At 40.6% G+C, this 27,300-nt stretch overlaps 1 protein-coding gene across 2 annotated transcripts in view; it reads left to right on the top strand.

Moving 5' to 3' along the window:
- The window catches only part of LOC140736808 (dihydropyrimidine dehydrogenase [NADP(+)]-like), an 888,868-nt gene that overhangs the window by 753,730 nt on the left and 107,838 nt on the right, over window positions 1-27,300 (top strand). For both annotated transcript variants that reach the window (XM_073062742.1, XM_073062741.1), the window contains exon 20: window positions 12,280-12,459. In XM_073062742.1, the coding sequence (XP_072918843.1) occupies window positions 12,280-12,459 (180 nt within the window). The remainder of the gene's footprint in view (window positions 1-12,279; window positions 12,460-27,300) is intronic.

Here is a 27,300-nt window from a genome sequence, read left to right as displayed (position 1 = left end):
TGAACTTTTCTATGACTTTGTGACTCTGGAAGTGCTGTTACTGTTCTCATTTTCCTCACCTCATTTCGGATATCATGCCTTTCTGAAGGGGTGATAGATAGAACGTATAGAGAGGTAGTTACACCCAAGGTGCAAAACATAGGAAACTGGGTGACAGCCAGGAAGGGGACAGAGGTTAAGGAGCCAATGCAGAGTACCCTGTGGCCATCCCCCTCAACAACAAATATATCAATTTAGATACTATCAGGGTGGATGACCTAACAGAAAATGTCACAGTGGTCCAATCTCTGGCAATGAGTATGCCTCTGTTACTCAGAAGGGAAGAGGGGAGAAGAGGCATGCTGTGGCGAAAGGGGATTTGTTAGTTAGGGGAATAGACAGGAGGTTCTGTGGGTGAGAAAAAGATTTCCGGATGGTGTGTTGCCTCCTGGATGCCAGGGGCCAGATTATCTCCGATCGAGTCTTCAGCAATCTTAAATGGGAGGTGAACAGGCAGAAGTAATTGTCCATGTAGGTACCAATGACATGTATAGGATGAGTGATGAGGTTCTACATGGGGAGTTCAGGGAGTTAGGTGCTAATTTGAAGGGCAGGGCCTCCTGGGTTGTGATCTCAGGATTGATACCAGTGCCATGTGCTAGTGAGGCCAGGAATAGGAAGATTATATAGTTTACCACATGGCTAAGGAGTTGGTGTAGGAAGGAGGCCGTAAGATTTTTGGATCATTGGGCTCTCTTCTCGGGAGGGTGGGTCCTGTACAGAAGAGATGCTTTGCAGCTGAATTGGAAGGGACTAATATTCTACTGGGAAAGTTTGTTAATGCTGCATGGTGCTGTTTAAACTAGATTTCCAGAGGGATGGGAACCAGAGTGCCAGAACAATTAGTGTAGAGGTTGTGTAGGCAGATATTGGTAAGACTTCAGACAGAATTAGGATCAAAAGGTTGAGCATGGTGCAATTGGTGCCCTGTGCTGCCTATACTTCAATGCAAGAAGAATTGTACACAAGGCTGATAATAGTGCTGAAGATGAGGTAGCTGGTTTACAAACAGAGGGCAAAATTGCAGTCAATAGGGCGAGTTGTAATGTAAAATATGGACAAAATTGAAAATAGTGAATACAGGACTGAAGGGGTTGTATCTGAAAGTGTGCAGTACAGTCGGCCCTCCTTATCCGTGGGGAGTTGGTTCCGAGACCCCCCACGGATACCAAAAAATGTGGATAAAATGTTGAATTTCCCCATGGGGATGAATAAAGTATCTATCTATCTATCTATCTATCTAATCTGTCTCAGTGCAGTGGCCTTTAGGACCCAGCGGAACCCCAGACATTATTTAACCTGTCTCAGTGTGGTGGCCTTTAGGACCCAGCGGAACCCCAGACATTATTTAACCTGTCTCATTGCGGTGGCCTTTAGGACCCAGCGGAACCCCAGACATTATTTAATCTGTCTCAGTGCAGTGGCCTTTAGGACCCAGCGGAACCCCAGACATTATTTAACCTGTCTCAGTGTGGTGGACGTTATGACCTGGCGTCGCAGCTCTGAATCCGCGGTGTTTCTGTTTATGAAAATAATCACAATCACAATTGAAAATAAAGTGGAAGTAATAAAGCGATCAGAAAGAGGTGAAATACCATCGGTCATTGGAAAAGCGTTAGGCTACAGTCGGTCAATGATCGGAACAATTTAACGGAGCATGTGAAAGGCCCTGTCCCGATGAAAGCTACAATTATTACTAAGCAACGCAGTAGTTTAATTATTGAAATACGGATGTTTCTTAAGTGTTTTATATGCATAGAAAGGTAAAATATGTACTATATACTAAGAAAAATGTTTGACTAACTGACGCTAAATAATACCGGATGTACCTGTTCCGACTTCAAATCTGACTTAAAGATGGACTCGGGAATGGATCTCATTCATAACCCGGGGACTGCCTGTACTTTTAAGTCATTTCAGATTACTTATAATACCTAATACAATGTAAATGCTATGTAAATAGTTGTTATACTGTATTGTTTAGGGAATAATGACAAGAAAAAAGTCTGTACATGCTCAAACAACGAGTGCTGGAGAGAGAACTTCCGGGCTTTCCCAATCAGCGGTTGGTTGAATCCGTGCATGCAAAATCCGTGGATAAGGAGGGCTGACTATGTACTGAATAAGGTAGATGAATTTGCAGCACCTTTGCAGATTAGGAGGCATGAGCATCACAGAATCATGGCTGAAAGATGGTAGCTGGGAGCTTAATGTCCAAAGATTTACATTGTATCGAAAGGATAGGCAGGGAAGTAGAGGGGGTGGCTTTGCTCTGTTGGTAAAAATTTATATCAAATCATTAGAAAGAGGTGACATAGGGTTGTAAGGTGTTGAATCATTGTAGATAGAGCTAAGGAACTGCAAGGGTAAAAAGACCCTTATGGGGTTCTATGTAGAATCCCAAATAGTAGTACGGATGTGGCCTAAAAATAGCCTTGGGAGTTAAAAGATGCATACCAAAAGGGCAATGTTACAATAGTCATGGAGGACTTCAATATGCAGGTAAATTGGGAAAATCAGGTTGGTGCTGGATTACAGGAGGGGAAATTTCTAGAGCGCTTACAGGATGGCTCTTAGGAGCAGCTCGTGGTTGAGCCCAATAGAGCATCAGCTATTCTGGATTGAGTGTTGTGCAATGAACCAGAATTGATTACAGAGCTTAACGTAAAAGTGATCATAGTATGATTGGATTCATCCTGAAATTTGAGAAGGAGAAGCTAAAGTCAGATGTATCAGAATTACAATGGAGTGAAAGGGAATTACAGAGGCATGAAAGAGGAGCTGGCCAGAAAAGAACACTGGCAGGGATGATGGCAAAGCAGCAATGGCTGGAATCTATGGAAGCAATTTGGAAGGCACAGGATATATACATCCCAAAGAGGAAGAAGTATTTTAAAGTAAAGATGACATAACTGTAGCTATCAAGAGAAATCAAAGCCAATTTAAAAGCCAAAGAGAGAATATATAATACAGCAAAAATTAGTGGGAAGTGAGAGGATTGGGAACCTTTAAAAATCAACAGAAGGCAACTAAAAAAGTAATTAAGAAGGAAAAGATGGAATATGAAAGTAAGCTAGCCAATAATAGAAAAGAGGATACAAAAGGTTTCTTCAGATACATAAAGTGTAAAAGAGAGGTGAGAGTGGATATCAGACCACCAGAAAATGCAGCTGGAGAGATTAATGAGGGACAATGAAATAGTGGATGAACTGAACAAGTATTTTGAACCAGTCTTTACTGTGGAAGACACTAGCAGTATGGTGGAAGATCCAGATATCTGGGATCGTGACGTGTGTGAAGTTACTATAACTGGAGAGAACGTACTTGGGAAACTGAAAGGGCTGAAGGTATATAAGTCACTGGGACCAGATTGTGTACACTCCAGAGTTCTGAAAAAGGTGGCTGAAGATATTGTGGAAACATTAGTAATGATCTTTCAAGAATCACTAAATTCTGGAATAGTTCTGAAAGACTGGAAAATTGCAGATGTCACTCCGCTGTTCAAGAAAGGAGAGAGTCAGAAAAAGGGAAACTAGGCCAGTTAGTCTGACCTCAGTGGTTGGGAAGATGTTGAAGTCAATTATTAAGGATGAGATCTCAGGGTACTTGGAGGCACATGATAAAATAGGCAGTAGTTGGCATGGTTTCCTCAAGGGGAAAACTTGCCAACAAATCTGTTGGAATTCTTTGAAGAAGTAATAAGCAGGATAGACAAAGTAGAGTTGGCTGATGTTGTGTACTTGGATTTTCGGAAGGCCTTTAACAAAGTGCCAAACATGAGGCTGGTTAACAAGCTACAAGCCCAGGGTATTACAGGAAAGATTCTAGCATGGATAAAGCAGTGGCTGATTGGCAGGAGGCAAAGAGCGGGAATAAAGAAAGTCTTTTCTGACTGGCTGCCAGTGACTAGTGGTGTTCCACAGGGGTCTGTGTTGGGACCGATTCTTTTTACTTTATATGTCAATGATTTGGATGGCAGAATTGATGGCTTTATTGCAAAGTTTGCAGGTGAAATGAAGATAGGTGGAGGGGTAGGTAGTTTTGAGGAAGTAGAAAGGCTACAGAAGGATTTAGACAGATTAGGAGAATGGGCAAAGAAATGGCAGATGGAATGCAGTGTTGCAAAGTGTATGGTCACACACTTTGGTAGAAGAAATGAAAGGGTTGACCATTCTCTAAATAGAAAGAAATTACAAAAATCTGAGACACAAGGGGTCTAGGGAGTACTTGTGCAGGATTCCCTAAAGGTTAATTTTCAGGTTGAGTCTGGTGAGGAATCCAAATGCAATGTTACCATTAATTTCAAGAGGACTACAATATAAAAGACTGGATGTAATGTTGGAACTTTATAAAGCACTGGAGATCCCTCACTTGGAGTATTATGAGTAGATTTGGGCTCACTATCTTCAAAAGAATGTGTTGTAACTGCAGAGGTCTCAAAAGAGTTTCACGGAAATGATTCCAGAATTGAATAGCTTGTTAAATGAAGAGCATTTGATGGCTTTCGGCCTGTATTCACTAGAATTAAAAAAAATGAGGGTGACCTCATTGAAATCTATTGAATGGGGAAAGGCCTTGATAGAGTGGATGTGGAGAGGATATTTCCTATAGTGGGAGAGTCTAAGACCAGAGGACACAGCCTCAGAATAGAGGGGAGTCATTTTAGAACAGAAATGAAGATGAATTTCTTTAGCCAGAGAGTGTTGAATCTGTAGAATTCCTTGCCACATGCAGCTGTGGAGGCCAAGTCGTTATGTATATTTAAAGCACAGGTTGATTGGTTAGGGCATGAAGGGATATAGGGACAACCAGGAGCATGGGGCTGAGAGGAAAATTAGATCAGCCATGATTAAATGGCAGAAATGATTGGATAGGTCCCGTGGCTTAATTCTGCTCCTATATCTGATGATCTTATCAGTTACTCATTGTGTTGAAAAACAAACCCCTCTGGCCCATTTTAAATCTCCTCCCTCACACCATATGTTTTACAGTTTTTAACAGCCCTAACATGGGAAAGACTTTGATACCTACCCTTTCTATGCCTCCGATACTTCCATCATGTCACCTCTCAGAGTCCTTTGCTCAAGATCCAGTTCCTACTTGTTGTAAAAGAAAATAATTTTTATAATGATGATTAGTGAAGCACAGAGAGATATGTATTTACTGACATATACTTTTATTGTTTAATCTAACTAGTACGTGAATTCATACACTATATACCTTGTGTGCACTCCTGTTAAGTATCGCTGACTCTCCTGAATAGTCAAAGAATAGCAAAGGTGTTACCCGGGCAAAGGAGTTTACATTGGCCAGGTGTTCCTCGTTGCCCCGATTCACTTGCTACGTGTTTCACACAGGGTTGTTCATGTTTATATCTGCAATGGTTATTCTTTGAAGTTACTGCTACCAGCACACACAAAGCATCCACGCTGATATCCATTCCTTATCAATTCAAATATTGTATTCCAGTGTCATTGGCCACAGGCCATGTGTCTGTCCTTTAGCACCTTGTTATCGGCTCTGCTCCAATCCAGCATCCATTTATTGCCCTCTTCCCATCAAGTGACAGTGGATAATTTACGGCTCATTGTTCTCAATCAGCAATGAGCTTGAATCACTCCAGGCAGACACCAACCCCAACATTCACAAACTGCATATTATAGCCAACCAAAGAACATCTCATAAATAACTTCTTATGTGGAAATTATCTCCAGTCCAACAGATTACCTGAAGTATCATTGTGTCTTCTTTAAAACATTGATCAAGCCCAGCATGTCAAGCTGACAAAATGGAGAATAGAGTTTCTTCACAAAATGGCAGCCTTCATCCCCAAACATGCGGCAAGAACAAAGACAATTAGTCTGTCTGCTTCCACTGTCTTTGATTCATTTGAATTCACTGATTTGTAGACTGTCATTCTTTCTGGCCAACATACTTATTGAGAACCCAAGTCCTCCAATCCACACAAAATGTTTGTGCATCGTTTCTGCATCATCCTAGCATATTAACATATTTCCTTTAGTATGATGACCGCAACTGCACACAATAGTCCAAATGCTGCCAACCAATGTTTTGAATAACTGTAATATTCTGAATTCAATCATGAATTTTAATATAATTTGCTTATTTCTGACTACTGACTTCTTCCCCCTTCCTTTCCAATCTTGATTAAGGGTCTCAGACTTTCATTGATTCCCATTGTTTGGTACTGCCTGTCCTGCTGAGCTCCTCCAGCACATTGTGTGTATTGCCCTAGCTTTCCAGCATCCACAGTACATCCTGTGTCTTCAATATAATTTGATTTGTGCACCCACACCAGTTGTCCATTTGTGTTATTGGCTCTGCCTCTTTGTTTTTTTTTAAACTATTGTTCTTATTTCCATCTAGGAGCAGAGGACATGGTCTGCCTGACCAACGTGGCTTCCTGCTTTGCATTTCACAACTCTCACATTCTTGTTTCCATGTACTTTTGTTAATGTCCTCACACTCAAACTGCTCCCATTCCCGCATCAAACCCTGAGTTGCCCCCTTCTTACATTGTCGGAGACAGCCTCACTTTCTCCACCCTCCCAGCTGCTTGACGAGATTCTTTCATTTCCTTCCCCTTTCTATGGAAGGGATTTTGATCTGAAACATTCACTCTGCTTCTCGTCCCACAGATGTGGCCTGACCTGTTGAGCATCTTCAGCATTTTCCATTTTTACTTCAGCTCTGTGATCTAGGGGATGAAAAGCATACACAATGCAAACTATTTTTGCTTTCCACATATATGCTGTGCTCTTAGATGCAAACAACAGGCTAAAGATGCAAATAAATCAATTTTTGATGAAGAGTGTTTGATTTAGTTAATGCCGAAATGTAATCAGAGACATCAGAATGTCAAAGCAGCATGTGACTGCTGCTCCTACTTCTGTTCTTCCATGTAAAATATATCACACATTTGAGTACAAGAGGAATACCTTTGTTCATAATGGCTCCGATTTTGCTGGCTTTTCCTGGCTCTTCCATTGGGGTCTGCGAGCATTTGTCAAGATGGGATTTCATCTGATGCTATTACACCTCAGGGTATCAGAGTTCAGAGTTCAATCCTGGCACTGTCTATAAGGAGTTTGCACGTCCTTCCCATGAGCACGGGGGTTTCCTCTTGGTGTGCTGGTTTCCTCCACAGTCCAAAGGCCTGCTGGTTGATGTTAATTGGTCATTTTAGATTGTCCCCTGATTAGGCTAAGGTGGGTTGCTGAGGGCTGTGTGGCCTGTTTCATACTGTATCTCGGGATGAAATAAATTAAAGGTTTGGGGCTCCTGTGTGAACATAGATGTCCCAAACTTACTTTCCAAACTCTGCCAGTAATTAACACACACAAAATGCTAAAGGAACTCAGCAGGTGCCACCAATAGAAATGAATAAACAGTTGACATCTCAGGACACGACCCTTCATCAGGTGCCAGCGATTTGCTAGTTGTGTATCATCACTTCATATCTCATGGACATCTGTAGTGGGTCAGAAGCTTTCTGAGTTTGCCCGACATTTAGCAAGGAAATATACTGTGGATTTTGTGCCAAATTAAATCTGTCAAAGAATAAGTGACCCCACTTATTTGAATGAGGACATTATTAATTTTTTATGTCTATTTCACTTGTACTGTATGTGACCAGGACAAAGAAGTAGGTAGGAAAAATAATTGTGGACACTACCTACCCAGCAAATGACCTTTTCCAAAAACTCCATTCTGGCTATTAAAACAAAGGCTTTACACCATCTTAAAAGTTTCTTTCTTACAGACAGGGACATTCAGAAGCAGGGGAAAAAATATCCTTGATCACATTGATGGACATAAAATCTAGTGAGGAGCTTTCCATTTGCTATTTATCCGAGGAGATTTGAAGCTGGGGCTTGTTATAATCCACAGTCACACAAAACTCTGCCATTTAGTTCCAGAGTTGGAGGATAAAGTGGAAACCAGCCTCCCCTCTATGGACACTGTCCATCCCTCTCACTACCTTAGTGAAGCATCTAGCATAGTATTGATAATGGCTGTGGTCACCCATCTTGTAAAGACACTGCCCAGAGGATGGCAAAGGCAAACCACTTCTGTAAAAACAATTTGTCATGAACAATCATGGTCGTGGGACCGTAACTGCCCACATCATATGACAAGGCACATCATGAATAAATGAGTACGATAAGCAGTTCTCTTGTCTCACAACCTTCCTCATTATGATTTTGTAGCTTATTCTTCACCTGTACTTCACCTTCTCTGTAGCTGTAACACTTTATTATGCATTATTATTGCTTGTAGTATCAACCTAATCCTTCTCTCTCACATCACCCTCCATTTTCCTTCCATCCGTGTGCCTATGAATCTCTTATATGTTTTTAGGAGAGAAGATGGAGGAGGGTATAGGGAATATTTCTGTCAGGCTGAGTCCAAGTAGCTTAATTGTGGCAATAAGAAGCACATTATACTTCTTTGTTCACACAGTTTGCTGTTAATGGTGAGACTGTGGAACAGGCCAGACCATATGAATAGAATAAACAAAATCTGCCAAATGATAGCATCCTGAAATGGCCACATCTGAAGCAGATGTGCCATTTTCATTTCCATGAGTTTGCCTGTGATTCAACTTATTAGTTCAGCAAGAATGAAGCAGAAAGGAAGAGTGATCTAACTAAAGTTGGGGAGTTTGATACCACGCCTGGAAGCCTGGAATTTTCTGTTTTTATTCAATCCATTCTTTACAAGTTGCATTTTTAAATTTGTTTCAGAAAATTACTTATCCTCCCTTAAATGTTCTGTGCTGTACTGTAATTACATTTATTTCTATTTGAATGAGAATGTTTTTTCTAAATAGTTGTGCATTGGATACAGTTAGCACTGTACAAATGGTAATGAATACAGGATACAAAATATCAGTTTGGTTTATTTAGGGTCATGATGAAACTAGGCACAAATTTCTAAGCCTGTGATACAATTAATTCTGATCTCCAGTGGGCAATAGACAATAGACAATCGGTGCAGGAGTAGGCCATTCGGCCCTTCGAGCCAGCATGGCCATTCAATGTGATCATGGCTGATCATTCACAATCAGTACCCCGTTCCTGCCTTCTCCCCATATCCCTTGTGTGATATTGTGGGAACAATGTTTGTGATGTGGTTACCTGAGTATGTCGTTGAGACAGAAAAGTCTGAGGTACATTTCATAGCTTGCCCACAGTGCATGAAACAATATACATCATATATCACTTTGAGTATTGGTTACTCATCCTTAGGTTATATATTATGTTCACTAGGTCTCAAGAAATGGAAGCTCTATTTGCATCAAGAAAATCCTGGAAATGAATGTTTCAGGAGGGAGATCCCCAAAATTATATCACTGAGAATATTTCTGAAGAATTCTGATAAAGGGTCTTGGACCAAAAGTTTGACTGTCCATTTTTCTCCATGGATGCTGCCCTGCCACTGAGTTCCTCCATTATTTTGTGTGTTGCTCTAGATTAACAACATCCAGTCTTTCTTGTGTCTCATTGAATATTTTGCTTTTGCACATACCGTTCTTAAAGAATTCCCTAGTTCCTCAAATCTAATATCTAGCATGGGATTTGAATCATCTTTCCTGGATTCTTTACAAAAAGAATATTCAGCACTTTAACTCCAATAAACTTGTACCTACATCTTTCCAAACTCCATACACATCATGCAGTATAATGACTGACATCAAATTTAGTTGACTTCAAGTTGTGATATAAAGGCTGAAGGCTCCATGGGTGCAACTAGAATGTGGTGCACATGGTCACCTTGTTGAACTAGTAAGTTGAGATAGGCAAACTCATAGAAATTAAAATGGCACATCTGCAGTTACTAAGAAAGCATCAGTGGTGACTTTGCAGATACAAAGTAGAAAATGACCTTAAGTATATTAAGCACGATGTCAAGTCCATGTGAATAAAAAAGGAATTGTTCATTCCAGGAGATGTAATAACAAAAGTGACCAATGGTTGGAAATGAACAAAATTAATTCTCTGCTATGTTCATGGCAACTCTTATACTACTGAAACTGCATTTCCCAAAAAGGAGTACAGAATAGAAAAGAAAATGCATCCATAAGAAATAGCAATTTTGCATAAAGCAAGGTAAGAAAAAAGTCCCTTGGTTTCATCCCTTGATAGTGTAAAAGTGATCAGGGAATTTGCTTACCCCTGAGCCTGTGACAAACTTCTACATGTGTGTGGTGGAGACTTGCATCACAGCCTGATATGGAAACACCTTATACAGAAAAGTCTACAAGAAATAGTGGATATGACCCAGTCCATCATGGATAAAGCCCTCCACACTTTTGAGCACATCTACAAGGAGTACTGATGCAGAAAGCAATATGCATCATCAGACATCCCCACCATCCAGGCCAAACTCTGTCCTCGCTGCTGCCATCAAGGAGAAGATACAGGAACCCCAGGACATACACCACCAGTTTCAGGAGCAGTTATTACCCCTCAACCATCAGGCTCTTGAAACAGAGGGAATAACTTCACTTACCCCATCACTGAAATGTTCCCACAACCTATGGACTCACTTCCAAGAATTCTTCATCTTCATCTCATGTCCTTAATATTTGTTGCTTATTTATTTATTATGACTTTTTTTCTTTTTGTATTTGCACAATTTGTTGTCTTTTGCACACTAGTTTAATGCCCAGTCTTTCATTGATTCTACTATGGTTATTAACCTATTATAGATCTATTGGGTATGCCTGGAAGAAAATGAATCTCAGGGTTGTATATGGTGACATATATGTACTTTCACAATAAATTTACTTCGAACTTCTGAACTTCGAACTCTATCTTTAGGAAATATTAGAAATGTAAATACCAGATGTTTGGAAATGAGCTAATGCATAATCAATTTTTGAAAGTAAATTAGAAAAATATGGAAAACATATTGACAAATTCTGTTGCCAATGGACCATGATGCCCAGAACCCAGCGAGGCTGAGCCATTCAAACAATAATTGCACAGGGCAGGAAATCCGGACAGCGGGTTGACCATGAGCAAAATTGGAGAAAGTAGAAGCAGATGTGAATGGCTATACATTAATAAAACAAGTTAAGAAAATATTGTATGCACAATGCATAAAAATTTGGAGCTGAAAAATTGGGTAGACATCTAGTACATTTGCAGATTGCATCAATTTTGGGAAAAGTAAACAGGAAGTCAAAGAATAAAAGAGAAACACACCAAGATAGGGGGTATCTAGACGGGATCAAATGGAAAAAGCATATAATATGGACAAAGAGACTAAGAAAGAAAAATAAACAATGGGAGTACAAACTAAATGGCTCAAAGGTTTAAAATAAAGTACATGAAGGATCTGGCTGGTTCAAAAGAATCAATAGCATATTCTAAATCAGAAGTAAGAAAAGGTTTGAGGTATGTTGCCAAGCAAATCCCAGCAGATTATAATGAGCCAAATAAGCATTGATACAGTTGCACCTTAAGAACTACATGAAGTGCTGGTCACTTTTATAGAGCGAGTATATTCTGGCTCTAGAGGCAATGCAGAGCATTGCAAATAATGTTATTTTCTGTAGATTGGCTTCAAAGCAGGTTTGAAAAGCCTGAGATTGTTTATTTTGGAGAGGAGACTCAGGGGAGAGATGGTTCAAATAATAACAAATGTTAAAAAGAATAGCTTACTCAAGGTTTGATCAAATTCTCCTAGCAAGGAGAATTTGGCTCATATTTATAGGAAGAAAGATGTATGAACATTGTAATATAACTATTTCACACTGTGGGTGCCTAGGGAGTTAATGTGGGCAGATAATATCGAAAGATTAAGAAAGAATTAGTTAAGTGAGTGTAAATCAAAGCTATTACGTTTTTGAATAGGCCAAATGGACAGTGCAGTTTTTTTTAATCCAATCTTCTATTTTTTCCTGCGTTTCTATGACACCCCAGTTTATTGCAGTGAGTTGTATGATGATAATGATGGCATTTAAAGCAAGTCAGAACATCATTCCATAAAGCTGCATTTAGAGTATAATAGATGCACTGAACACATTTGAAGAGGCAATCATTTCATGAGATCTGCAGGATCTTTTAATCCAAGCAAGGAATTGATTCTGCATCCTGTACCTTTATTAAAGATCTTTTGCCAAACAGTTAAATGATTTTTTATTAATGTATTTTGCAGACAAAAAGCTTCCAGTATGTTGTTAAACTAAAATAACCTCTGTGATTACAGGTATGCAGTGCAGTTCAGAACCAGGACTTTACCTTAATTGATGACTATTGCACAGGATTGAAAGCACTGCTGTATTTGAAAAGCATTGAGGAACTACAAAACTGGGATGGGCAGAGTCCTCCAACAATGACTCATCAGAAAGGAAAGCCGGTCGCTAAAATCTCTGGTATATTTGGACAGGTATGAATTCTTAACTTCTTTCATCTCTCCCTTTGCTTCTATCTTCAACTGCAAATCCTCATCATATTTCTGTAGGTAGATCTGTGGTAGATTGGAAATTTATTGTAATGGGAGTCACCACAACTGCCATGATCAAGATGGTGCTCGTGTTCTAACCTCCCAGCTAGTTCACATCCACACATATGTGAATTGAAGTTACATGTGGGTTTCATTAAAATTCCCCTCATTATTAGATTTCCATGCTCATAGTTTCATAGTATAATTTAAGCCTTCATATTTGGTTTCTTCAACGTTTATTGTCTTAAACAATTACAAAGAATACCAACTTACTAATTTGCAATTCTATTCAATATGGTTTTTGACACATTAACAGGTTGGTGAATAAGCAGAAAGTAATTTAACATGTCGGCCAAAAATGCTTGTCAACGGAGTCTTAAATAAAATATCATGAATGCTTGGAAGTGAACAAGTAGTAAATTCCCCTCTCTTCACCTCATCTGCCTATCACCTCCTTCTGATGCTCTTCTTCCTTCCTTTCTCTCATGGTCCACTCGCCTCTCCTATCAGATTCCTTCTTCAGCCCCTTGTCTTTTCTGCATATCATCTCCCAGCTTCTCACTTCATATCCCCTATCCCACCCACCTACCTTACTCCTTTCCTGGCTTCATCTATCACCTGCCAGCATGTATCCCTTCCCCTCCTGCCAGCGTCCTCTTTTGGCTCCTTCTCCCTTCCTTTCCAGTTCTGATGAAGGGTCATGGTCTGAAATATCGTCTGTTTATTCATCTTATCGATGCTGTTAGACCTGCCGAGCTCCTCCAGCGTTTTATTTTTGTGTGTGTTACCTAAGTGTAGTAAGTTAACTTCCTATCTTACAGGGCATTCCATCCATTTAAAACAAACTCTGTTAATAGAATGGAAAAAGAATATTCATATGGAAATTTAATTATTACAAACTATTGCCCATAGTAGTGGTAAGATCTTTGGTACTTAAGATGATTTGAGCTGGAAGAGCAAACCTAGAAAGTGACCACATGTGTTGAATTTTGCCCCTCAGCTTGCTGTGATGGGATTGAACCTAATTACTTCTAGGTTGCCAATTATGTGCCATAAAACACGACAGCCTCAGAGTTGGCAGTGGTAGTATGAAGCTAGCCCTGGCATGAAGAATTAAATGATTCTGTGACAAAACCCATTAAGCTGTGCTGAGGATATTGCATTTGTCTTTAAGGGTAATTGGACTGCATTCATCTCTATGATAGGTTTAATGAAAACATATTCAAATGGTCTATAATTCGATAATTGGAATACAGATTCAATGGTCTTTAGTGTAGCTCAATCTTAGCCCAGCTTCGGATTTCCAGCAGCCACACTCCAAACCTGGGAATCAAATTTATGCCATTTTAGTGATGCCAAGAGAAACCTTGCCATAAAATTCAACTATTTTACAAATTCAGCCTTTCAAACTTCTGTCATATTTCCAGTCATTCATAATTAATTATTTTCATTATTTACATTTATTTATATTTTATGAAAGTTATTACAAATACAGACATGATTTGATCATCATTTTGCCTAATTTAAAAGTATACAAAGCAGTCTCAGAAACTGACCAGGCATGAAAACACAATAACGTGGGTGACTTTCTCAGTAATGGAAGGTTTACCTATAAACAGAAAGAAAATTGCAACTGAATTATTTCCGGTAATTGCATTTGCTCATTTCACTAGCTACTTTTATTATAATACTAAAGATGGCCATTTGTTGCAGATGTTGCACAGATGAAGAGTGTGAGCATGAATGTGTAGTCATTGGCCTGTCTTGTCTAATTCTTCCAGAAACCTTTTGTGAGTAACTCACTAATGTTACTCCAGAGATTTCATGCAATTAATGCCTCGGAATGATTCTTCTGGCACTTGCTTGAAACATCACAATTGAATGTTTCAACAAATGGCTTCAGCCAACGGATGAGTGCGGAGGGAACATTCTGTCTGTACACAGCTGGAGAAGTATACTGGATTTTGTTGGCAGAGCCTTAAATGAGTGATTTCAAAGTACAGCCCACAGAGATTACGTTGTAGTAATTGTGGAGCAAGAAATCTGTTGTAAAATGTTATTAAATGTGGTTTTCACACAGAACCAAACATGTTTTATAGTTTACAAACCCAAGAACTTCAGTGGAAAATGGTAATTTACAACTTTTAAACAGACCACATACAACTATTATCCATAATCTGCATAGAATATGGCATCAGGATCAAAGGTTATCAGTCTTGACTCTGTGTTGTCTCTTATAAAGAGCCTTAAGCTTGTTTTGCACAATGGGACAACGCCTGGATCCCTAGGTGTGCTGGTTGTTAATGGAAACAATCCTTTTCTCTGTACGTTTGATGTAGATGTGAAAAATAAATCTAAATCTGAATTTTCAGCAATATTCTAAACATGCATGCGCATTAAAAACAAGCATTGGTGTAGATTTTTCTACCAATGTCTCTACCATTGTGCGACCAACGGAAGAAATCTGGCTGGTCACTGAACCTAGGCGGAGGAGGAGGATGGTGCTGAAGAGCCAGGTTGCAGTAGAATAGAGAAGGTGCTGTTGGTTGGAGAGGAAGAGCTGGGTCAGGCCAGGACATTAGGGAAGCAAGGGGTAGTCATAATCTGCTGGGCAATGGTCCATGATTGGCTTCAGCTTTGATGATGGGATGTAGCAAGTTGACCTGCAACATTTGTTGGTTTAGGGATGGCCGAGTAGAAGATTCGAGATTCAAGATCAGGATTCAATTTTATTTAGCACATGCACATTGAAACATACAGTGGAATGTGTCATTTGTATTAGCAACCTGCACACCGAAGTGTGTGCTACAGTCAGCCTGCAAGTGTCTCCACTCATTCTGGCATCAATATAGCATGACTATAATGCTTTGCAGAACAGCACAGAACACAACTAACAATAAAATTACCACAGCCAAACAAGCCCCACTCCTCCCTTTCACCCACACACAGACATAGTCCTTTAAAAGTCCTTTAGAAGCAAGTAAGAAAAAGGAGTTCAAGAAGGCCAATCAGCCCATCGTACCTGTCCATCGTTCAGGAGATCAAGGTAGTTCAATCCTTATCTCAACACCACTTCCCTACTCTCTCCGCTATTCTGTAAGTCGCTTGTCAATATACGTATTCAATATCTCTAACTACACAGCTCCCAAAGGGTCCAAGAGAATTTCAAATATTCATTACCCCTCTGAGTGATAAAATTCATCCTCGCCTCCACCTGAAACAGGCACCCACTTATTCTGAAACTATGCCTCCCTGCCTAGTTCTAAGGTTCCTTATTAGGAGATAGGTCCTCTCAGTATTAAACAGTATTCACCGCTTGACATCTTTAGAACCTTCTGTATTTCAGTACAGTTACTCTCATTCCTCTATATTCAATTAAGTTTCAGTGCAATTTCTTCAGTCTTTCTTCACTAGCTCCTTCAGTCCAAGAACCAGCTGATGAACATTTTCTGCACTGCCTCCAATGCAAATGTATCATTCCTCAAAAAAAACGAACACTCGTATACAATTTTATTTTTATATTGCTTGCAGTAAAAGCTGACATACTGTGAACATTCATTCCTAATTACCTTCTGAAGTTGCACTCTAACCACTTTTTTTCTTGTACTAGCACCTTTGTGCTGCAAAATTTTAAACTTTCAATCCTTTAAGTAGTAAAATGCAGTTTCATTCTTGAATCCAAAGTGGATAATCTCCTATTTTATAGCCTATTTGGCGATTCTTTTGCCCCCTTGCTTAGCCTATCTATACCTAGAACCTATCAGGTTCTTTCTGCTCTTCTCACAATTTGCTAATCCACCTAACAACAAGTCATAGAGTCCAGCAGCACAGGGTGGGCCTTCAGCCCACTATACTATATCTATGCCTACCTTTTTGTTGATCTAATCTAGTCCCATTTACCTGCATTTAAGTGTTTATCTAAGTGCCTTTTAAATATAGTCATTGTGTCTGGTTCCATTACTTCTATATAGGACCCTGGTCAGACCCCACGTGGAGTACTGTGCTCAGTTCTGGTCGCCTCACTACAGGAAGGATGTGGAAGCCATAGAAAGGGTGCAGAGGAGATTCACAAGGATGTTGCCTGGATTGGGGAGCTTGCCTTATGAGAATAGGTTGAGTGAACTTGGCCTTTTCTCATTGGAGCGACGGAAGATGATGAGAGGCATTGATTGTGTGGATAGTCAGAGGCTTTTTCCCAGGGCTGAAATGGTTGCCACAAGAGGACATGGGTTTAATGTGCTGGGGAGTAGGTACAGAGGAGGTGTCAGGGATAAGAGAGAGTGGTAAGTGCGTGGAATGGGCTGCCGGCAATAGTGGTAGAGACGGATACGATAGGATCTTTTAAAAGAGACTTTTAGAAAGGTGCATGGAGCTTAGTAAAAAAGAGGGCTATGGGTAAGCCTAGTAATTTCTAAGGTAGGGACATGTTCGGCACAACTTTGTGGGCCGAAGGGCCTGTATTGTACTGTAGGTTTTCTATGTTTCTATGTTCCTTCTGGCAGCATGTTTCTAGATATAAGCCCTTAAGACATAGAAGCAGAGTTGGACCATTTGGCCTATTGAGTCTGTTCCGCTATTCCATAATGGCTGACTTGTGTTCCGTCTAATCCCCATTCTGCTGCCTTCTTCCTGTAACCATGAAGCCCTGACTAATAAAGAACCTAGCAACCTCTGCTTTAAATGCACCCAATGACTTGGCCTCTACAGCAGTTTGTGGCAATGAATTCCACAGACTCACCAGCCTCTCACTAAAGAAATTCCTTCTCATCTCTGTTCTAGAGGAATATCCTTCTATTTCAAGGCTGTGTCCTCTGGCTCTAGTCTCCCCCACTGTAGGAAACATTCTCTCCACGTCCACTCTATCTAGGCCTTTCAATGTTTTATAAGCTTCATTGATATCCCCACTAAACTGCAGCAAGTACAAACACAGAGACATCAAAGACTCCTCATACATTCTTGAGTTTTAACCTCAAACACCCTTTAAATCTCCTTCCTCTCACTTTAAAACTATGAAGTCTTGTTTTTGATACAGCTGCCACGGGAAGAAAGATATTGACTATTTACCCTATCAATCCCTCTTACAATCTTATATATTTGTATCAGGTACCCCTCAGCTTCCATTTCTCCAAGGAAGATAAGTCTTGTCCATCCAATCTAGTCCTCCATTCTAGTTAACCTGCTAATGAATCTCCTCTGTACTCTTTCGAATACAACCCCATCGTTCTTTTACTGTGGTGACAAGAACCACAGTCACCATTGTTTACCAGAGTAAGGCATGCAGATTTGACTGCTGTACATGGAGTGACCTTGCGGGTTCAGACTAGTAGACCCTGACATCTTTGAAGCTAAGTTGGAGTGTGGGTGCCAACGGCATGCATATGTTTCAAGCACGTGTGTGGGTATCCACCGTGCACATCCAGGCACCTTCCCACAAGAGCAAAAAATATGCACAGAAGACCCGGAATCTTGAAGTCTTTCTAAAAGTACCTGAATCCAAAACACTGCACCATGTGAAAGAATTTCTTGGCTCTTGTGTTGAGTAGCCTTGATTTTAATTACAGAATTTCCATAAAGTGTTTATGAGCTGAATGGTTTACGAACAGCTTCTTCCCTTCCGCCATCAGATTTCTGATTGGACGGTTTTTTTTTGCACTAAGTACTGTACCTTACTTTATTTGCTCTCTTTTTGCACTAGTTATTTAACTTATTTTTTTAATATGTATATTTCTTGTTGTAACTTACAGTATTTTAGTGTATTGCACTGTATTGCTGCCACAGAAGAACACATTTCATGACAAATGCCAGTGATATTAAATCTGCATCTGATTCGGATTCAGTACAGAACAGAGTAGGTCCTTTGGCCCATAATGTCTGTGCTGACTATGATGCCAATTTAAACTGAACATCTGCTTTGCACATGACCTATACCCCTCCATTCTCTACCTGTTCATGTGTCTAAACACTTATTAAAAATTACTCATATATCGGCTTCCACCACTTCTCCATCAGCACGTGCCGATCTCTACCACTGTGTGAAATACTTACCTCATAAATCTCCTTTAAACTTTTTGCCCCTTAATGCCTTCTCATATTTGATATTCCCATCCTTGGAAAAAAGCTCTGAAAATCTACTCTATAGCGGAGTGAAAAAGACGAAGGAGCTGGTGGTGGACCTGAGGAGGGCCAAGGCACCGGTGACCCCTGTTTCCATCCAAAGGGTCAATGTGGACATGGTGGAGGGTTACAAGTACCTGGAGATACGAATTGACAATAAACTGGACAGGTCAAAGAACACTGAGGCTGTCTACAAGAAGGGTCAGAGCCATCTCTATTTCCTGAGGAGACTGAGGTCCTTTAACATCTGCCAGACAATGCTGAGGATGTTCTACGAGTCTGTGGTGGCCAGTGCTATCATGTTTGCTGTTGTGTACTGGGGCAGCAAGCTGAGGGTAACAGACACCAACAAAATTAACAAACTCATTCGCAAGGCCAGTGATGTTGTGGGGGTGGAACTGAACTCTCTGATGGTGGTGTCTGAAAAGAGGATGCTGTCCAAGTTGCATGCCATCTTGGACAATGTCTCCCATCCACTCCATAATGTACTGGTTAGGCACAGGAGTACTTTCAGCCAGAGACTCATTCCACCGAGATGCAGCACTGAGTGTCATAGGAAGTCATTCCTGCCTGTGGCCATCAAACTTTACAACTCCTCCCTCGGAGTGTCAGACACTCTGAGCCAATAGGCTGGTCCTGGACTTATTTCCACTTGGCATGATTTACTTATTATTATTTAATTATTTCTGGTTTTATTTTGCTATATTTCTACTCTATTCTATTCTTGGTTGGTGCAACTGTAATGAAACCCAATTTCCCTCGGGATCAATAAAGTATGTCTGTCTGTCTGTTCATGGGTTCTTGATTAGTAAGGGTATTAAAGGTTATGGGGAGAAACCTGGACAATGAGATTAAGAGGGCTAATAAATAAATAAGGCTAAATAATAAATAGAGGTCTAATAAATCAGCCATGATGGCATGCTGGAGCAGATTCGATGAGCCAAACGGCCTGTTTCTTCTTCTATGTCCTGCAGCCTCATAGCCTATAAGTATATAATTTTATATTCTTCTGTTGCATCGTCCCCTCAGCCTCTGACACTCCGAAGAAAACAGTCCAAGTTTGTACAACCTCTTATAACTAATACTCGCTGATCCAGGCAACACCCTGGTAAATCTCTTCTGTACCCTTACCCAAACCTCCGGCTCCTTCCACAAACGTCAAATGTTTATTCCCATCCCTGCACACACTGATACACTTCCGGCTTCTTCTGCCCTGATATTCAGTATTGCCTCAATAAACCTGTCTCCGTTTAGACCACAACACCCTTCTGAGTGCTCTAATATCAGAAACAAACTTTGCCTGTCGTTTTCCCATGACAACTTCAGATACTAAATGGAGGCATGTTTGTCATGTCGGCTTTATTTTCATTATGTGATTATCAAGAAGGCACAATCATATGTAAGTTTTATGAGGTATTCTGTGTATAAATTCATACCCACATATACGTAGAGCATGCACCACTAGGCTCAAGGACAGCATCTATCCCACTGTTATGAAGTCTTACTACAAGTCTATTACAGTTAGATGGACCTCACAATGTACCTCAAAATGACTTTGCACCTTATCGTTTCCTGTACTGCTATCTCTCTTATCTTATACTACCTCAATGAACTGTTGTAATGAAATGATCTGTATGGATGATATACAAGACAAATTATTCACTGTATCTCAGTAATAAACCAATTTAATAATTTAATCTGTGAAACTATTATACATGATGGACTGAATTATGTTGATGTCTAGCCAACAATCCCGTTAAGTGGCACTGGGCAGCTGCACTGTGCGTGTCATCATGTTCCATGATTTTGTGATGGCCTATTCACCCGTGAGTTAAGAAGCAGGTTTGTATTCCAGTAGGGGGCCAGGTTCAATTTCCGCTGCTGCCTGTAAGGAGTTTGGATGTTCTCCCCGTGACCATGTGGGTGTCCTCTGGGTGCTCCAGTTTCCTCACATGGTCCAAAGATGTACCCGTTAGAAGGTTAATTGCTCATTGTAAATCATCCTGTGATTAGGCCAAGGTTAATTCGGGGTTGCTGGGTGGCATGGCTCGAAGGGCCAGAACGGCCTATTCTGCGCGGTATCTCAGTATGTAAATAAATACGCTAAAACACAAGAAAATGTGCAGATGCTGGATTTGCTACCTAATTCTATGGCAACTATGACTGGACTAATCAGAGAAGCCCTACTCATTTCAATGATTATGTCAGCCTTCACTAAAAGTTAAATATTTGGCTTTATTTAACAAGTTTTTATTCAATAATTTGTATACGTTAAATGAGATTCAAAATTACTTTGAATTATCTCCTTTTAAAAATTCTTAATTATTTAAATATCTTAATATCTTCCAACTGTTTCTAAACGTATATGAGGACCATTTAGAGATGGTATAAGATGTTTCTGTCTGCCTGAGCTGTGAGACAGATGACAGGGCAATGTATGTGCATGGTTTTAGTATCTGTCACTGCAGCCCAGTCACTGATTGTAGCCCATACTGTCTTGCAGAAGGTAGGCAAGAAAATGTGATTGCAGACATCCCATGAGAAGCGAATGCGGGGAGCAGACAGTCTCCAGTGGGACCTAGCGCAATGAATTACACTGAGCTTGTGGGAAGAATAAAGTGACACATCCATACCTCTTGATAATAAATTGGTACTACTGGTAGCCCATTAAATGCTGTAAGTGTATAAACACATAGAAAAGAACCTAGAATAATGCTGATGTGAATGCTTGACTATTGTCTAGCAGTATTCATTCATAAGCTATCAGAGGTAATCACATTACACTCAGTTTGCCCTTGAATATCCCCATCACCTTTTCATAAGAAAAATACTTAGCCACCCGATAAACTATGCATGAGTTCATAAAATCTGCCTAAATAGACAGCACACTAGTTTTTCAAATTATGCATTTAGTTGGTGACAGAACAAAATCACACTTGAAGATCAAATTCCCTAATCCTTCAATGAAAATACAATAGAGACATTGCCTAAGAATCTGCATAGAGCAAGAGGGCCACACGTCATCTTCATTAGGTGCCATGCCGTATGATGTAGGTGATCATGATTGTTCATGGTAAAGTTTTCTACAGAAGTAGCTTGCCATTGGCTTCTTCTGGACAGTGTCTTTACAAGACATGTGGCCCCAGCCTTTACCAATACTCTGTAGAGTTTGCCTGCCTGGCATCTGAAGTCGCACAACCAGGACCCGTGATATGCACCAGCTGCTCATACGACATTCCACCTCCTGTTCCCATGGCTTCACCTGATCCTGAATGAGGGGCCAGTGCTACACCATGCCCAAGGATGACCTGTAGAAAGGAAAGAGCACCTTATACCTTCTTTGATAGAGACGTATCTGCACCCCACCAACCACAGAGGACACACAAGGGGGAGGATAGAAACAAGCTTAGTTTCTCTCCTTCAAATTACATCTTTTCCCCTCGCAGACTAACTTATGTGGATGATAAGCAAAGAGTGTCTGTTGCACCATCAGCTTACTTAATCCATTTATTTCCTGGATGCCCCTTTTCCCTTGTTGAGACGCCCCATAGCCAATTCAGCAATTCAGAGACTAGTAAAAGATGTCAGTAGATAATCTGTCTCTGAAGATAGAAGAATCTACAAAGGAGGGGAGAAAAGAGAGGTCCTTTAGCTTGAAATGTCATCTCTTTATTCCACTCCATAGATGCTCCCTGACCTGCTAGGTTCCTGTAGCATTTTGTGTGTATTGCCCAAGATCAGCAATCTAGACTGTTGAATTTAGCAGCATCACCTTTGAGGGATTAACTAATGTTGTGAAGACTGAAGAAAACAATTTTCTTGAAGGTCAGAGTGAAGGTATGAGAGGATAAGAAGGTAAGGTCAGTAAAATGGGGGCAAATCAACCACAGTCTGACTAAATCACGGAGCATTTCTGAAGGGATTAAGGATGTTTATTTATCAATGTACCAGCCCAGAGATATAATCCAAAAGGCAAGGTTACAGTCCAGATTCCAGCATCAGCAGTGTCTTCTGTCTCCTCCTATGCCTTGTCCATTTTTAGTGTTCATTTTCTTGACTCTGATGTATCCATCCAAAGTAGACATTGTCATGCACATGAGGATTGAAACAACTGATCTGAAAACTGAATTCCATTCTGCTGCATCTAGGCCATCCATATGGAAGGTATCACTGGTCCAATATACAGTACCTTTAATTAGTATTTAATTGCAGAAGAGAAATTAATATTGGGTAAACACAGCAAGTTTAAAGAAGGGTTTCACTTCAGATGTTACACCTGTGGTTCTCAAAATGTTCCTCTTATGAGGCTTCTGCCTGAATTTATTATAAATTGCTTTGTTAGAGATTGAAACGTAGAAATATAGAAAACCTACAGCACAATACAGGCCCTTCAGCCCACAAAGTTGTGCCGAACATGTCCCTACCTTAGAAATTACTAGGCTTATCTGTAGCCCTCTATTTTTCTAAGCACCATGTACCTATCCAAAAGTCTCTTAAAAGACCCTATCGTGTCCACCTCCACCACCGGTGCCGGCAGCCCATTCCATGCACTCACCACTCTCTGAGTAAAAAACTTACCCCTGACATCTCCTCTGTACCTACTCCCCAGCACCTTAAACCTGGGTCCTCTTGTGGCAACCATTTCAGCCCTGGGAAAAAGCCTCTGGCTATCCACACGATCAATGCCTCAATTCCTTTTTTGACTACAGCAATTAGCCACGGTAGTGTAGAGACTAGCACAACTCTATTACAGTTTGGGCTGTGGACGTAAGGAGTTCAATTCTGGCTCAATCTGTAAGGAGACTCTGTACATCCTCCCCGTAGAATGCGTGGGTTTTCCCTGGGTGCTCCAATTTCCTCCCACAGCTTAAGGATGTACCGGGTAGGTACATGGTCATTGTAAATTGTCCCATGATTAGGTGAGCGTTAAATCAGGGTTGTCAGGGGTTGCTGGGCAGCACGGCTCAAAGGCCCAGAAGCGCCTACCCTGCCCAGTATCGCTAAATAAATAATTACACTGTAATTCTGTTAACATTGTTTTGTGTGACCAATGAAATGGACAAAGATAATTCAACAAATGTTGGATGATTTTCATCCAACAGTTCCTAACTTCTGTAAAGTATCAACCTGTGTTTCACTTTTACAGGTAATGAGTAACTTATTGTGCATTTCTGGTAATTTTATCCCTTTGCTTGAGTCTTCTTGTGGGGGGTTCTTCTTTAAACTTGCATTTCTGGCATAATAAATATTAATTCACTTTAACACTGAGAACAGACAATAGACAATAGACAGTAGGTGCAGGAGTAGGCCATTCGGCCCTTCTAGCCAGCACCGCCATTCACCGTGATCATGGCTGATCATACACAATCAGTACCCCATTCCTGCCCTCTCCCCATATCCCTTGACCCCGCTATCTATAAGAGCTCTATCTAACTCTCTCTTGAATGCATCCAGAGACTTGGCCTCCACTGCCTTCTGGGGCAGAGCATTCCACATATCCACCACTCTCTGGGTGAAAAAGTTTTTCCGCATCTCTGTTCTAAATGGCCTACCCCTTATTCTTAAACTGTGGCCTCTAGCTCTGGACTCACCCATCAGCGGGAACATGCTTCCTGCCTCCAGCGTGTCCAATCCCTTAATAATCTTATATGTTTCAATCAGATCCCCTCTCATCCTTCTAAATTCCAGTGTATACAAGCCCAGTCGCTCCAATCTTTCAACATATGACAGTCTCGCCATTCCGGGAATTAACCTTGTGAACCTACGCTGCACTCCCTCAATAGCAAGAATGTCCTTCCTCAAATTTGGAGACCAAAACTGCACACAATACTCCAGGTGGGGTCTCACCAGGGCCCTGTACAGCTGCAGAAGGACCTCTTTACTCCTATACTCAATTCCTCTTGTTATAAAAGCCAGCATGCCATTAGCTTTATAGGTCATATAAAGCTTTATAGAGAATAGGTCACATGAGTAAAATACTTGCATGACATTCAATGCACACGAATGTTATTCCGCGTAATGCACACGATTGGTCTGCATAATTCAAATATTAACTTCAATTTTGTTGTTGTTGGTCTGTGGAGCTGAAATGTAACTACAAATGACTTGTCATCAAAGTAACAGTAGGAGCATCACCCATTTCCAATAAAAATTCAAATTTTGTTCTACCTCTTGGACATACTCAGCTTTACCTCTTTTTCCTTTATTGGAAGGACCAGCAGACCATTAGGAGAAAAATTAGGCCATTTGGCCCATTGTGTCTGTTCCTTAGGTAGTTAATTTAAACAATTATAGAGCGAGCAGCAGTCTTCAAATAATTAGGATGGGTAATATCTTTCATTTCAGAATCTGGTAAGTTAGGGAAGGTGAGCTATTGTCTGTAGGACCCATTATAACTAAAGCATGCCTTCTTTTCATAAATTTCCATTTACAAAAGAAAATAGCCCGGAATGGAAATTTGAGAAATTTGATCATCTTTTGATCAAGCAGTGTTGAATTATGTTGTTGTGTTTTGAGTCCAACATAGCACATTGAAGAATTTCAAAATACGCTGAGAATTACACACAATTTTTTTCATAGCTCAATTTGACTTTTCATCCTCTCATAAAATTTCACCTGCTTGCTTTTGCTTCTCTTAATTTCTTTTTTAATTCTCAAGATCTAGGGTCATGTGATTGTAATTTCCTTAAAATGATTGGTAATTCTATTCACTTATACTGTCTTCTACAATCGGGAATAACGTGAGGCATTGATTGCCCTCAAACAATTAATGTGAGTGGAACGATGACGCACCTTGATACAGTATTGATTTTTTTTAAAGTGCAGATGCTGGAAATCAATAATAAAAACAGAAAATACTGGAAATACTCAGCAGGTCAATCTGCATCTGTGGGAGGTAAAACAAGTTAATGATTACGATTGAAAACCCTTCTTCAGAATTCAACTTTTGAAGAACCTTCTTCAGAATATAAAACAATACTGAAGTGTTTCATATTCTATTTTTCTATGGCCAAAGAGGCTTCACGTGAATTCTTTACTGGACTTACATAGAATATGGAACATAGAATAGTACATCACAGTACAGGTTGTGTCGACCCCTAAACCCTGCCTCCCATATAACACCCCACCTTAAATTCCTCCATATGCCTGTCTAGTAGTCTCTTAAATTTCACTAGTGTATCTGCCTTCACCACTGACTCAGGCAGTGTATTCCACACACCAACCACTCTCTGAGTAAAAAACCTTCCTCTAATATCCCCCTTGAACTTCCCTCCCCTTACCTTAAAGCCATGTCCTCTTGTATTGAGAATTGGTGCCCTGGGGAAGAGGCGCTGGCTGTCCACTCTATCTGTTCCTCTTAATATCTTGTATACCTCTATCATGTCTCCTCTCATCCTCCTTCTCTCCAAAGAGTAAAGCCCTAGCTCCATTAATCTCTGATCATAATGCATACATTCTAAACCAGGTTATATCCTGGTAAATCTCCTCCATATTATTTCCAATGTTTCCACATCCTTCCTATAGTGAGGCGACCAAAACTGGACACAGTACTCCAAGTGTGGCCTAACTAGAGTTGTATAGAGCTGCATCATTATCTTGCGACTCTTAAACTCTATCCATCGACTTATGAAAGCTAACACCCCATAAGCTTTCTTAACTATCCTATCTACCTGTGAGGTAACTTTCAGGGATCTGTGGAAATGTACCCCCAGATCCCTCTGCTCCTCCACACTACCAAGTATCCTGCCATTTACTTTGTACTCTGCCTTGGAGTTTATCCTTCCAAAGTGTACCACCTCACACTTCTCCGGGTTGAACTCCATCTGCCACTTCTCAGCCCACTTCTGCATCCTATCACTGTCTCCCTGAAATCTTCGACAATCCTCTACACTATCCACGACACCATTAACCTTTGTGTCATCTGCAAATTTGCCAACCCACCCTTCTACCCCCACATCCAGGTCGTTAATAAAAATCACAAAGAGTAGTGGTCCCAGAACCGATCCTTATGGGACACCACTAGTCACCACCCTCCAATCCAAATGTACTCCCTCCACCACGACCCTCTGCTTTCTTCAGGCAAGCCAATTCTGAATCCACCTGGCCAAACATCCTTGGATCCCATGCCTTCTGACTTTCTGAATAAGCCTACAGTGTGGAACCTTGTCAAATGCCTTATTAAATTCCATGTAGATCACATCCACTGCACTACCCTCATCTATATGCCTGGTCACCTCCTCAAAGAACTCTATCAGGCTGGTTAGACATGATCTGCCCTTCACAAAGCCATGCTGACTGTCTCTGATCAGACCATGATTCTTTAAATGCCCATAGATCCTATCTCTAAGAATCTTTTCCAACAGCTTTCCCACCACAGAGTAAGGTTCACTGGTCTATAATTACCCAGACTATCCCTACTACCTTTTTTTGAACAGGGAGACAACATTCACCTTCCTCCAATCCTCCGGTACCATCCCCGTGGACAACGAGGACATAAAGATCTTAGCCAGAGCCTCAGCAATCTCTTCCCTTGCCTCGTGGAGCAGCCTGGGGAATAGTCCATCAGGCCCCCGTGACTTATCTGTCCTAATGTATTTTAACAACTCCAACACCTCCTCTCCCTTAATATCAATATGCTCCAGAACATCAACCTCACTCATATTGTCCTCA

Source organism: Hemitrygon akajei, chromosome 12 (assembly GCF_048418815.1).
Source record: "Hemitrygon akajei chromosome 12, sHemAka1.3, whole genome shotgun sequence".
Lineage (NCBI taxonomy): Eukaryota > Metazoa > Chordata > Chondrichthyes > Myliobatiformes > Dasyatidae > Hemitrygon > Hemitrygon akajei.
This window is presented reverse-complemented; position numbering and strand designations above follow the sequence as displayed.